The sequence below is a fragment of the Syngnathus typhle genome, linkage group LG4, assembly GCF_033458585.1.
Source record: "Syngnathus typhle isolate RoL2023-S1 ecotype Sweden linkage group LG4, RoL_Styp_1.0, whole genome shotgun sequence".
In the NCBI taxonomy this organism is placed as follows: domain Eukaryota; kingdom Metazoa; phylum Chordata; class Actinopteri; order Syngnathiformes; family Syngnathidae; genus Syngnathus; species Syngnathus typhle.
The window spans coordinates 17,971,696-17,984,013 of record NC_083741.1 but is presented as its reverse complement, the minus strand read 5'-3'; the positions used below and the strand labels follow the sequence as shown (position 1 = coordinate 17,984,013).

Sequence of the window (12,318 nt, the reverse complement as noted above, 5' to 3'; positions counted from 1 at the left end):
GGAGTTGGTTCAATATTTTCTTATGCTAGTTGATGTAGTTACATTCAATTTATTTCTTTTGTGACATCAGTCTTGGAACTTTCCAGACATGTTAGCATCCTCAGTCGAAAAAGATGCCCCAAATATTTTGCTCAAGTCATATAGCTGTAGTTTGTTAGCCATTGCTAAAGGATGCTTGTTTGATAGTGGCCAGCAAGTGCACATTTTTAATGGATGTCTTTTTAATGCATCAACTTTAAATCCTTCCCTCGTTGTTGTCTGGGATGCTTTTAAGCTGCGAGGAGAAAATGTGGATATTTACTCATTGTGTCAGTTTACCATAAAAGCGGCGTTCAAGATCGATTGCGCTCAAGCTCTCATTGTGGCTGTAACCTGGGAGCAACTATGATTAAATCCTTGTCACAGCGTGTTACATTGGCTATTACACGTCCACGATGAATGGATCCTTAAATTCAACACTACCAAACACCTGACAACCAGGCACACCCATTGATAAATGAATGGATGGCATTAATGTAGTTTTTGAAAGTTTTTAAATAAAAATAACATTCTACAATACTGTATTTATAAAAACATACAATAATAATAATTGAGTAGAATTCTAAGAATTAAACTGTCACGATAATTCAAAGGGAAATTTGTTGCTCCATCGGGTATGTTTGCCTTGGCCACTAGGGGCAGTACAATACAGACGCATAGTTCACGAGTTATGATAGAACAGAAGTAGAAAGCCGCAATAATGAATGATATTTTGCAGTCGATAAAAAATATATCATATACTATATATTGGATATTTTTGCAGATGTTTCAAATTCATGTTATTGGTTCATAGAAGTAGGTCGGCCATCCAGTCCTTGTTTTCCCACTTGGTTCAACACTCTGTTTCTCTACTTTTTAAAAGTAAAAAAAAAAAAAATCCCACTTGAGTGGCTGCAGTAAGTCAGCCTGTCAGGATGATCCCAGGAGAGTATGTCTCTCTGCTGGTGGCCCCCCCTTAGGACCACCAAGGTCACTCTGGAGCACAAACCTTACTTCTCCAAACTGCTGTCACAAACCATCTAAAATGCAACCTACGGCCCCCCAAGAACATTTGGACCATGAGATTCGAAAGACTAAGCAAAACCCCTAAGGAATAAAAAGCACTGAACTGAGGAATGTTGGTATTATTGAATATAAAAGGGGTCGCCAACCTTTTTGAACGTGAGAGATTCTTCTTGAGAACTGGACATAATAATGCCACACTAGTGTGGTACAAATTACTGAAATTTTCTCTATTGGCTATTTTCACAACATGTTTGTCAACATAAGGGAAGAATGTTATGTCATTTGTTTATAAGCCTTATAATTAGCCTAGTTGCCTGATTGCCTGAGCCAATTTTCCTTTATTTTTTCACAGTTGGGTATAAACACTACTTGTTAATGCTATAACTCTCGATAAATTGCCTCAAGAATGCAATAGCTGTCAAAAAAAAAAGAATAATGTAATAATCAGACATAATAACGCGAGCAACGCGTGTGTGTGGCTTGTGGTGCTCTAATTACCCACGGTTTGCTGTCAGTGACAGCATGACGTCACAGCTTCGCCTTCAATCATTCATGCGGTGACGTCATCCCATTACGGACACGTCCGCATCCAGCCGGACGCAGAAACGCGCACGTTCGAACCTACAGAGCCTGATCAGCTGTAAAGTTACATTGCGAAAATAAGGAAAATGTGCGTGCGTGCGTGCGTTCGCGGCTGTTTGCCATTTTTTGGTTGTCAATGAGGGGAAACGCCCACTGATTGAAACCAGAGCTCAACAACACCTTGAAAACAAATGAAAGCATCAGAATAAATAAATGTCATTGTTAAACGCATCAATTTAGTTGAACTAAATTGAATTTGATTTGGGCGTTCGAGCGTTTTAATTATATTTGTTAAATACACCATCTGCCTCGATGACCTAATCCAAAATCTATTTTTTACATGACAGTTTTTTTTCGAAATATAAATAAAAAAAGAAAGTGTATTTTTTGCATTAAATTAGACGATATACATGTTTGATTGATTTAGAGGTGGAAGTACATGCGTTTCTGCCGTCACCAAGTAGAAAAACAAATACACCCAAATACTATAAGAAATAAAAAAAAGAAGAAAATGAAATGTTTCTTAGGAATGTGAAAATATACGTATTTTTTGCATTAAATTATTTCCAAAAATATTTTTGTGTTGATTTTTCCGGAGAAAATTGCCACTGTTTTACCACACTAAGTGTAGCTATCTCAGTTAATATTCTATAAGATTTTAAAAGGTCTATCTGCTTAATATTTAGGTGCGAATAGGTGCTGACAAATTAATTGACAATGTAAAAAAAATGTTGCTCTTCGTTTATATTATAAACGCAGCGTGCGTTTTGTCTTGTTATAAACTTTATAACAAGACAAAACGCACGCTGCGGGCATTGGGCAGTTAAAAATAATATGACATTTGTTTTCAATGATTACAAATTATCTTTTCAAAATGACAGAATTGACGCAAATTTATTGTATGTAAGAAACATTTCAGAAGTAGAAATGGCTGCAGCCATGCGCTGCGCGCGCGGGCAGTTGAACAGGGTCTGCATTCTTCGCTTTTTAAACGCCATTGTTATTCTCCTCACTTATCTTCTTTATCTTAATCCAGCTGCATTGTTTACTTATCTTATTTGGGGGGAAGCCCAATTACACGTCTCTTATCTGTCCTCTGTCTTTCAATATCACCGTGAAACACTAAGATTTTTTTCCCACTCTTTTTCCAAACGTCACTCACAGCCGCACTTTATTAAATACATAGGTCAATTATTGTTTCAATGCAAAACGTTATTTAATCAATTAAAATGCCGTTGTGGAAACGTTTCTGTTTTCTTAATTGTGTATTAAAACGACCGAGACATGATTAAAAACTAGATAAATACCATGCAGCTCTCTTCACTTGCCTTCAGGGTCTGGGAGAGCTTTGTGTGCGTGCGCGCGCGCGTGTGCGCGCATGTGGATGTGTTGTCGGTCTCAGTTTAGTGTGTATCAGCTGATGCCAAAAGCAGATAAGACGTGCTGGCCGCCGTCTGCACAGACCAGAGGAACTGGACTGAGCAGCAAGCAGGTTTTTTTAGTGGACAGAAATAAAGGACATGCATGAGAAGCAACAGAATTTTTGTTGTTGTCGTTTTTACTGATCTGATGGGGGTTGGATGCAATTAAAAAAAAAAAAAGTCAAAATAATTTTTAAATAATGTTTAATTTAAACAAAAAATACAAATCAAATAAAAGCTGCACCGACACATACTTGTGTATTCAGCTTTTATTATTATTATTATTTAGATCAGTTAATATTCCCTTTACGAATCGCCCTTCAAACAATAAATAATATAACAATAATTTAATTCTTCTGTTTGTTCGAGGAGCTCAAACAAGCTTGTATTTTACAACACCGATAAATTGCATTTTTTTTTCCTTATTGTTCATGCTCAGCGTTTAAGACAAAGAGTCCAACGTATAAAAAAACAAAAAGATGACATCGAGGAAACAAGATGACACAAAAAGATCACAATGAAAGGTGACGGAAGTCCATGAAGTGTTTCCATGGTATTCAAGTCTCATCATGGAGGTTATATCCACATCCAAAGGTTCTGTACATCTTTCTTTCTTCATGCAACATCGCCAGCTTTGTCGTCCATCTTCCTCTCCATGATTGGGAATCAAAAAAAAAAAAGACTAATCCTTGTTTTTTTCTTTTATGGTCGATGTGATGAGCTGCCCACATGCAAAAGGGAATTAAGTAGGAGGATTTCATGCTGCAACATTTGCAGGGGGCGGGTGCCTTGGCGGAGGACACAGGTTTCACGTCTCCACCGGGCTCGGTACCATACTGTTGGGGGTGTCCGGTAACTGAGAGGATAAGGATGTGACGTCACTTCCTGACGAGTTGCCCAGAGAGCCAGACTCGGAGAAAGACACCTGCAAAGAAAAAAAACACAAAAATACACATTAGAAGTGGCAGAATATAATGCAAAATGTTTGCTTTGTCAGCTATTTCTAATACTGTTTAACTCACAAACACATAAGAGATTAAATTATTTTATTCAATTGCGTGTTTTTAAATGTAAAGCAAACACATTGACCGAACACATTTCCATGCTTTGTTTTATGCTACTCGAATATATTGAACATGATGATTAAGTTTTAAACAAAGTGCAACATACCATCCAAGAACTTGCGTAATGGGCAATTCAACATTACAGGTGCAGTTCGACTCGCAAAGTGAAATTCATTTATTGTGTAGATTCATATGACATGAGTTTCGTGATCTTTGTTTCATAATGTTGATCTTATAAGATCTTATTACGTGCCCTTGCATAATGTTTAATGAGTCGAGCAACACGTGGGCAAAAGTATTGAGACTTTTTTAATTCCTCCTCAATCCCAAATATCTCACAAAGACATTTTTGACAGTTGTTTGCTTATGTGTTTGTGACCATTTTTAGATCCAAGTGCATCAAGAATAAGAAAGTACCAGTTGTTGGAAGGCAGGCTGGTCCAGGTCACTCTGCAGGGCAAACTCGCTGAGGGCCTTCCAAGGCGGCTGGTACGTTTGGACCTCCACCGGGTTGCCTTGCACTGTACTCTCGTGTCGAATGGGACTTCCGGCCACCAGGGGCGTTCCCGTCAGGCCCTGCAGGTTCTGAAATGAGCGTCATTTATATAGTTTTGCCTTTCACATCATGATTATGCAAAAGTGCTGCATCAGAACTGAAGTCAATATAAGGTGCCTTTGAGACGTCCCCATTTCACCCCCGTAAAATTGTTGCGATTTTTTATTGAACTTTAGATTGATTGTATGCTGAACACCAAAGGTGGCTAAAAACGGAGTGTCCTGTTAATGTTGTTAGAAATGCATATGCTTATTAAGCATACTCCAAATATTTAATATATTCCATTATGAGTGGATGGACACGGTAAACGTGATGACATCCAACCATATATACATAATGTGATGTAAATTACAAAAGTGTAAATATTTGCTCTGCAACTTTTTTTTCAGCCTCCAGTGAAGAAAGACAAAATGTTGCTCGTAATGATATTGAAAACATTAGAGAGGTTTTTAAATGGCCAGTTAGCCTGTAATGTCAGAGTGGAATCATAGACACATGCTAATGTTTAAGGTGATTGGGAAAATACAATATGGTTTATATAAATTAGTAAATCAAATAACTATTGTGAACAGCAAAACCACCTCGTGTCATTCAACCACTCATTACACACACTATTTAAAAAAGTGGGGTATGTGCCAAAATCACATAAAATTTAAAAATACATTTAAAGATACTAATCATTGTACTAGTTAGCGTGCAAATGTTTGCCCACTTTCAATAAGACCTCACAATGTCTTTTTTCATGTGAGTGATCTTAATGAGGACACCAAAGGCACTTCATGATAATGACTCAGAACAAAGCAAAAAGATATTGACAGAAATGTGCACACTTTCCACACAGCATCTCGCAATCAGATAATTAAATTATATTAGCTACGCCATCTATGATGTGCAAAATAGCGGTTGGACAGTGACAATTGCTTTCAACATAAAGCAACTGTCAGAATGATTTTGGAATGTAACACGAGACCCGATAGAAGCAATTGGCAGAACATGCAAAACTGCCCAGAAAGGCTGGAACCGAGATTCAAACCAAAGCTTTACGACTGTGAGGCAGACTCAATAACAACTGCTAATCTCATAAACAACAGCAAATATAAAAGATAACAAACCAGAATATCAGAACTATGAGGCAGACGTGCTAACGACCGGGACACCGGCCATAAGAGTGATGTAAATCATTTTTAATGTCCGGTATTAATTTGTCAATCTATACTTTGCACTGCGTGCATCTTTTCTGTAATGTGATGACCGCCTCAGACAACATAATACAACATTCACAAGCACGATATTGAACATAATGTTACAAGAGGTCAACTTTGTAATCAGTTTGCATTTGTGGGAAAAGTGTGGTCCGGGGTCCACATACGGCCCACTCCTTTCTTTATTCTGGTCAACTAATCATTTACATTATCAAGAGCCAGGTGATATTTATTGCATTCAGTGTGCTATTTCTCTCCCCCCCCCCCTAAAATTAATGAATTAAAAAGCCATTAAATAAACAATAATTTCTTAAAATAATTGGTTGAGTCATTTAAAATAAAAAATAATATTGATAAAATAACCAATATGTCAGTTTAAAATTTTTTCTTACTTCTAATTGATTTAATTATTAGTTAAATATTTTATAATAATGACAGTCAAGTTGAATGAAAAGTCAATAATATAATAATTTTGTGTTCTTATTAAAATAAACTATTTTTCACACTTTTTTTTTTTTAATTTAACTTTACCTCATGACCTGACTCAAAACTAAATGTTCTTGTTTTCCCACACTGGAAATACTATAAATAGCCTTTTTAAAAATATTATTCCAATGCATAGCAAAAGAGTGTGCAGGTGTATTTATAGGTGTACCCGAATGACGACATAATCAAGACAGCAGCAAGCAAAAAAAAAAAAAAAAAGAAGGTAATGAGAAGTAATGGAAGCGGGCTGGACTTACGAAGATGCTTACAGTCTTATCACTGTGTTGCTGTTGAAGCTGCTTGATGAGAATCGACTTCTTCTTGTCCTTGCACCGCTTGTTCTGGAACCACACGCGGATGACTCTGGGGCTCAGGCCGGTCATCTCCACCAGCTGCTCCTTCATGAGCGCGTCGGGCCGCGGGTTCGCATTGTAGCAAGTCCGCAGTGTGTGCAACTGCTTCTCGTTCAGCACTGTGCGCACCCGCGTCGTCTTCTCCGACTGCTTGTGCACGTGGTTGCGATGCGGGGCCTGCCGCACCGTCACGGGCTCTGCTTGGGAGATAGAGGAGGGGGTCGGGGTCCGTTAAATTGATCATGCAAACGGCGCGCACACCGGATTCGAACCTTCGTCCACACAACTGAGCCGGATGTGCTAACCACTTGTCCATCCACATTTCCAGATAAACAACCACTTCTTTAAATGTTATATTCCTGATCCAGAACAGATATTTACGCACGCGCATGAAAATTTAAAAAATATATTTCCCTTTTTTTTTTTTTTTTAACTCATCGATATTTCAAAATAAAGTCAATTTGATTTTTGAATGCGCAAAACGCCAAAGTCATTTTCGCGCGGCGTATAAGCTGTTGAAGTTGACAGCTCACACACACACGCACTCTCTCGCGCGCGCACACACACACGTAATAGCAGCTTATTCAGATAATGACAGCGGTACAGAAGGTTCGCCTTAATGGGATCAATTATGACAATTTAGCCGGCACTCCAACATAGACTGAGAAACTTTGCACAATACGCTTGTACTATTCGGAATATTTCATTGCGATGTGTCAATTTTTACTGTTTAGTATTTTTACCCATGTAAATTCTACCTTAAAAATAAGTTGCCATTACAAATTCAAACAAAAAATACTTTTCCGTAATAATACTAACAAAAAAAAAGCTAATCGACACAATCCTACCCCCCAAAAAACATGCGGTGTATTTTAACATTTATCTTTCACTATTTAAATAATACGTTATTTTAATTGAAATGTAACTGTAATGGACCTTTTTGTTCGTTTTTCCTGAGACTATCAAACTGCGAGCACTAATAATAAAAATAATAAATTACAACAAACAGCACGTGCACCTCGCTCTCTATTGTTTAATACAATTATGCACTTCCCATAACTATCTGTTTTTGTAATTTACTTATAGTCTACGCTGTTTTTAAGCATCTTAATTCAATTCAATGTCTTTGGTTTCTTTATCATACATGTTGAGGTTTTCTATTGTAACACGGGGCCCGTTTGTGACAATAACAGTACTACCACTGCAAATATACAATTTTGTTGTCATATATATATTTTGCAACGTTGTTTGAAAACATGTTCGTATGATAAACATACATGTATTGGAACGTGCCTGCTAATATAATAAGTGCACACTGACTTAATACAACTACTTCTACTCATAATAATAATATTAATAATAATCATTTTAATTTTTTGAAAATAAGTATAATATTGTCGTTTCGGACCTGCCAGGTGCATCGCTCTGTTGGAGTGCATGTTGTGTGAGGGGCTGACGGGGCTTCCGGCTGAGCCTCTGTCCAGCAGCAGGCTGTGGTCGGCCCGGCAGAGGAGCTCGTCCTCCCGCAAGGAGAACTCGTCGCCGGGCAGCAGCTGGCGGCTGCACACCGAGCAGCGGAAGCACTCAATGTGGTAAACGTTGTCCCGGGCCCTCATCACCAGGTCGCTGCTACTGAAGCCCAGGTTGCACTTTGCGCACTTGATGCCGAACAACCTGCAGGTCCGAAATAAACTTATTAGTGAATCCCGTTTAGATGCGTTTTTGTGCGTTTTGCCTCATAGCCGCACTACCTGACGTAGTCTCTCTTGCAGTAGGTCTTGCCGTCCCGCACAAAGCAAGTGCAGCTCTCGTCCAGGTACTGGCTGCACTCGGCACACTTGAGGCAGGCTGCGTGCCACTCGAGGTCCGGGGAGACTCTCAGGATGTACTGGTCGTGGATCTGGCTTCCGCATCCCACACACATGGCGAATCCTGGCTTCTCTGCGCACAGCACAATAGCACCAGTCATTTTTAAACTGGCTTGACGAGACTCGACTTGCATTCTGCATGTTTTTGCAAATGCAGTAACTGCAAGAAACCCCCCACGATTTGTTGCATCATTGAGAAAAATACTTGATGAGGCGACGTCGCCCCCAGGACCACCAAAAAATAAATAAAAATAAATACAAATAAAATAAAGCCTGCCTCCCCCTTATACTTACTTTTGGAATGATCCCCCATATCACCCAAGAAAGAAGAGCTGAAAATAATATCCACCATACAGGAAGGAGGAAGGGGCGAACTGGAGGTGCACAAAAAAGATGAAGGGAGTGAGGAGTGACTGAGTGAGTGGCCCTTCCCGAGGTTGCCTCCCTCACAACTTGGGACAAACCCCGAATGACTGCAGGCAGGACGTCCAGGAGGAGGAGGAGTGAGGAAGACCAGGAGGAAGAAGGCGGGAGGGAGGGAGGGGGTCAGTGAAGAGGCTGCAGGGTCCCATGCGCTGCAGCTGTGACGTCATCACGTCTGAGGACGACCCTCCAATCCCATTTAGTTGTGCCGAAAGTAATACACACGTTTTAGATACTATTTTGAATTTATGTGTTTGTGTGCATATATAAATCTAAATATATGAACAAATATACAATATAAATAATTAATATGATTGTTTATTGCTTTGGAGGACATTCATTCTGTTCATTTAAATACATTTATTATGCTGAGGATGAGGAATATCTATCTATCTATCTATCTATCTATCTATCTATCTATCTATCTATCTATCTATCTATCTATCTATCTATCTATCTATCTATCTATCTATCTATCTATCTATCTATCTATCTATCTATCTATCTATCTATCTATCTATCTATCTATCTATCTATCTATCTATCTATCTATCTATCTATCTATCTATCTATCTATCTATCTATCTATCTATCTATCTATCTATCTATCTATCTATCTATCTATCTATCTATCTATCTATCTATCTATCTATCTATCTATCTATCACTATAGTTTACATTCATTTTTCATTCAGCAGTATTTAGTAACATCAACAGTACAACGAATATTTCTGAGTATGATAAAGCCCCATGATAAGAATGTTTATTTCTCAAAAGAGAAGTGCTACTGGGTTTTATTTCAATGATTCAACTTTGCGTTTTTTTTCTTTTTCAAAATGAGGAAATACAATTGTAACGTAAAAAAATAAAATCTGTTAAATAGGGACGTACGCCCTTGACTGGTTTGGATGGGTCGAGGTCCACCTTTGGACACAGTCCTCATCTGCACAAGACGGACACCTAGTGGATTCAGGTGGCAACTACACTTAGTTGGGCTTCTCTCTGTACTGACATCATCAGGCTGGCAAACAAAGTTACATTCTTTTGAATTTATGTGCACACATGCAAACAAAACTTTGTAGGTTTGGCCAGTCGTTACAGTTAAAGACAAAAAATGGAATCCAAATACAAAATAGCAAGGCCTTCTCTGCTCAGAAAAACTGATAATAATATAATAATAATCTAAAATCTAACATTTTTTCCATTAATTTGTGTTGATTTATTCCCAATATTTTCTCAATTCCTGGCATCGCTTTAGGCTGCATTAATTCCAGTATATATAGGTGCTATTGTCCAATCAGATTTCCACCTCTATATGTTGCCGCGTCCTTCTAAACTGCCCAGGGCCTTAAGAATCGGTGTTGTTGCTGATGTAACTTGAGCTACAATGGCACTCACACGTTCTGGTCATTCAGCTCACATAAATATACATGAATCATACAAAATTTAAAAAAATAAGAGTCAAAGACTTGTCATTCTTATGAAGAAGTTGTACTTTCAGGAGTAATCAGATGAGTTTAAGGCAAATTGAATTGTACAGCTTGAGAGTTGTAATGTGTTTAAGTGAAGTCCCGTACTGTCAGCTCACATTTCTAATGGCCTTTCGATTCAATTTGCATACATTGAATTGACTCCGCCTTTTTTGAATGGAACTCATTGAAATAACTGAAGCTGACTGTTTTTTTTTAGTATTATTATAATTATGAGTGGAGCCCGCCACTACTGTCGTACTCAATAGAAATTGAAAGTAAAACGGAATCATGCTCTCATTTGCATGCTTTCGTGTGTGACTGTGTGACTTTGTGTTTTAGCATTCAGCTAACGGACAATTGTATATGTTTGAGAATGACAGAGTCACACATATTTACTATTGGTGACCTATTAAAGGAGGACCAAACCATACTTGTCAATAATAATAATTCGTCCAATAGCTTTGCTGTCCGAATCACATGACAAAGCTCCCAAAAGAATGTCTAATCAAGCTTTGATGGGCCATTAACATCATCAAATATGCATGGAACACTCTCATCATCCACTTAAACTTTGGCAACAGACTCACGTCTGGACGTGTGTGTGCGCGTGTGTGTGTGTGTGTCTCTCCCAGGCCACTTGACGGAACTTTGCTGCAGTACCAAATTCTGTTGAATGTTTTACATTGAGATGGCACTCTGCCTTCATTGTATTGCCAGACAGATTAGTAATTCACAAAGATTGTTCCAATAACCCTCCCTTCCTCCCCGGGACCTCTCTCCAAATCTGTCTGAAATATTGACAGTTTGTTTGGGTGTACTGGATTTATTTATCTATTTTTCTCTTTAACAATGCTCTTCTTTTTTTTACGAAAAAAAAAGAAATCCTCCGACACGTGGCCAAATCAACTTCACTCACGCTGCAGACAAGTCAAGTCAGTGTACCACCACACTACCTAAAGGCTACAGCAAAAAAAAAAAAAAAAGACTTACCATACCTGGTCATTGTCATCAAAGATTTCACATGAAATGCACAATCATTTGAATTTATTGTACTTGGAGAAATACTTCCTGAAACGATAGAGGCCTTTGTGAGAGGAGAAGCATGTTGCAGATTTATAATTCATTACACGTGCGGAGTTAATGCAGCATTCACATGATAATTAGGATTAATTTTTGATTGGCGCCTCAGGGCAGCGCTGCATTGCAGAGGCAACCATTATTACCTTATTAGTGTAACTGTCAGACACTTGCTTTAGTTTACAAATGCATTGTCTTGTCCCTGGCTTGTTGCTTATGAGTGTCTCAAACAAGAAGTTGTGTCACTTTGATGAGGCCGATGCATCGGTGTATTTGCATCAGTCACAACAACGTCCGTCAAGTTGTTATTTGTCTCCTTCGATAGAGAGGGATGGATGACGTTACATTCAATTTCTGTCGTATTCTGTCAGGTTTAGTAAAGCGGAAAAATAGGAATTAACTGCGGCACAATTAAGTCATGAGTATTGTGCGGGGAAGGAGGCTCACCATCTTGTTTTCTTCATTCTTTAGTTTAATATCTGTATTGTGCAATTCCACAACCAAAGAAAAGTTATAATTAGCAGCAATGTGTCCATGCACCATCAGAAACTTTCATTGACTTTTTTTTTCCAAGTCTCTGGTGGTGTGCATCTTTTGTAGCACACTCATGTTCTCACACCTAAGGGGAGCGCAGTTGTGTGAAAAAAGACGTTTGAGCATCACTTTGGGGTATTTTATTAACAAGACAGCAGGTGCACGACGGACTTTCTCCCTCCACCAGCTGTGTGCCCAAATGCGTGTGCAAGGACGCGTGTGCATGGACCAAATGG

At 38.6% G+C, this 12,318-nt stretch overlaps 1 protein-coding gene across 2 annotated transcripts; it reads right to left on the bottom strand.

Annotated features, from left to right (window-relative positions):
- Positions 1-3,234: 3,234 nt before the first annotated feature.
- On the bottom strand, positions 3,235-9,006 carry isl2b (ISL LIM homeobox 2b). 2 transcript variants are annotated; one of them, XM_061277500.1, is made up of 6 exons: positions 8,871-9,006; positions 8,460-8,649; positions 8,117-8,382; positions 6,613-6,905; positions 4,529-4,696; positions 3,235-3,972 (listed from the first exon to the last, which is right to left on the bottom strand). In XM_061277500.1, exons 1-6 carry the CDS (start codon positions 8,926-8,928, stop codon positions 3,856-3,858), a joined length of 1,092 nt encoding a protein of 363 aa, XP_061133484.1. In that variant the 5' UTR covers positions 8,929-9,006; the 3' UTR covers positions 3,235-3,855. The 2 variants fall into 2 exon arrangements, with proteins under 2 accessions (XP_061133484.1, XP_061133485.1); XM_061277501.1 differs by having other exon boundaries at positions 6,625-6,905.
- Positions 9,007-12,318: the final 3,312 nt, after the last annotated feature.

What these genes read in the sequence shown, in the direction of transcription:
- isl2b (XM_061277500.1), bottom strand. Translation starts at nt 8,928, where the DNA reads ATGGTGGATATTATTTTCAGCTCTTCTTTCTTGGGTGATATGGGGGAT. An exon ending in TATGGGGGATCATTCCAAAA is followed by an intron (nt 8,650 to 8,870) that starts GTAAGTATAAGG and finishes TGCTGTGCGCAG; the next exon opens with AGAAGCCAGGATTCGCCATG. An exon ending in CAGAGCGATGCACCTGGCAG is followed by an intron (nt 6,906 to 8,116) that starts GTCCGAAACGAC and finishes TCTCCCAAGCAG; the next exon opens with AGCCCGTGACGGTGCGGCAG.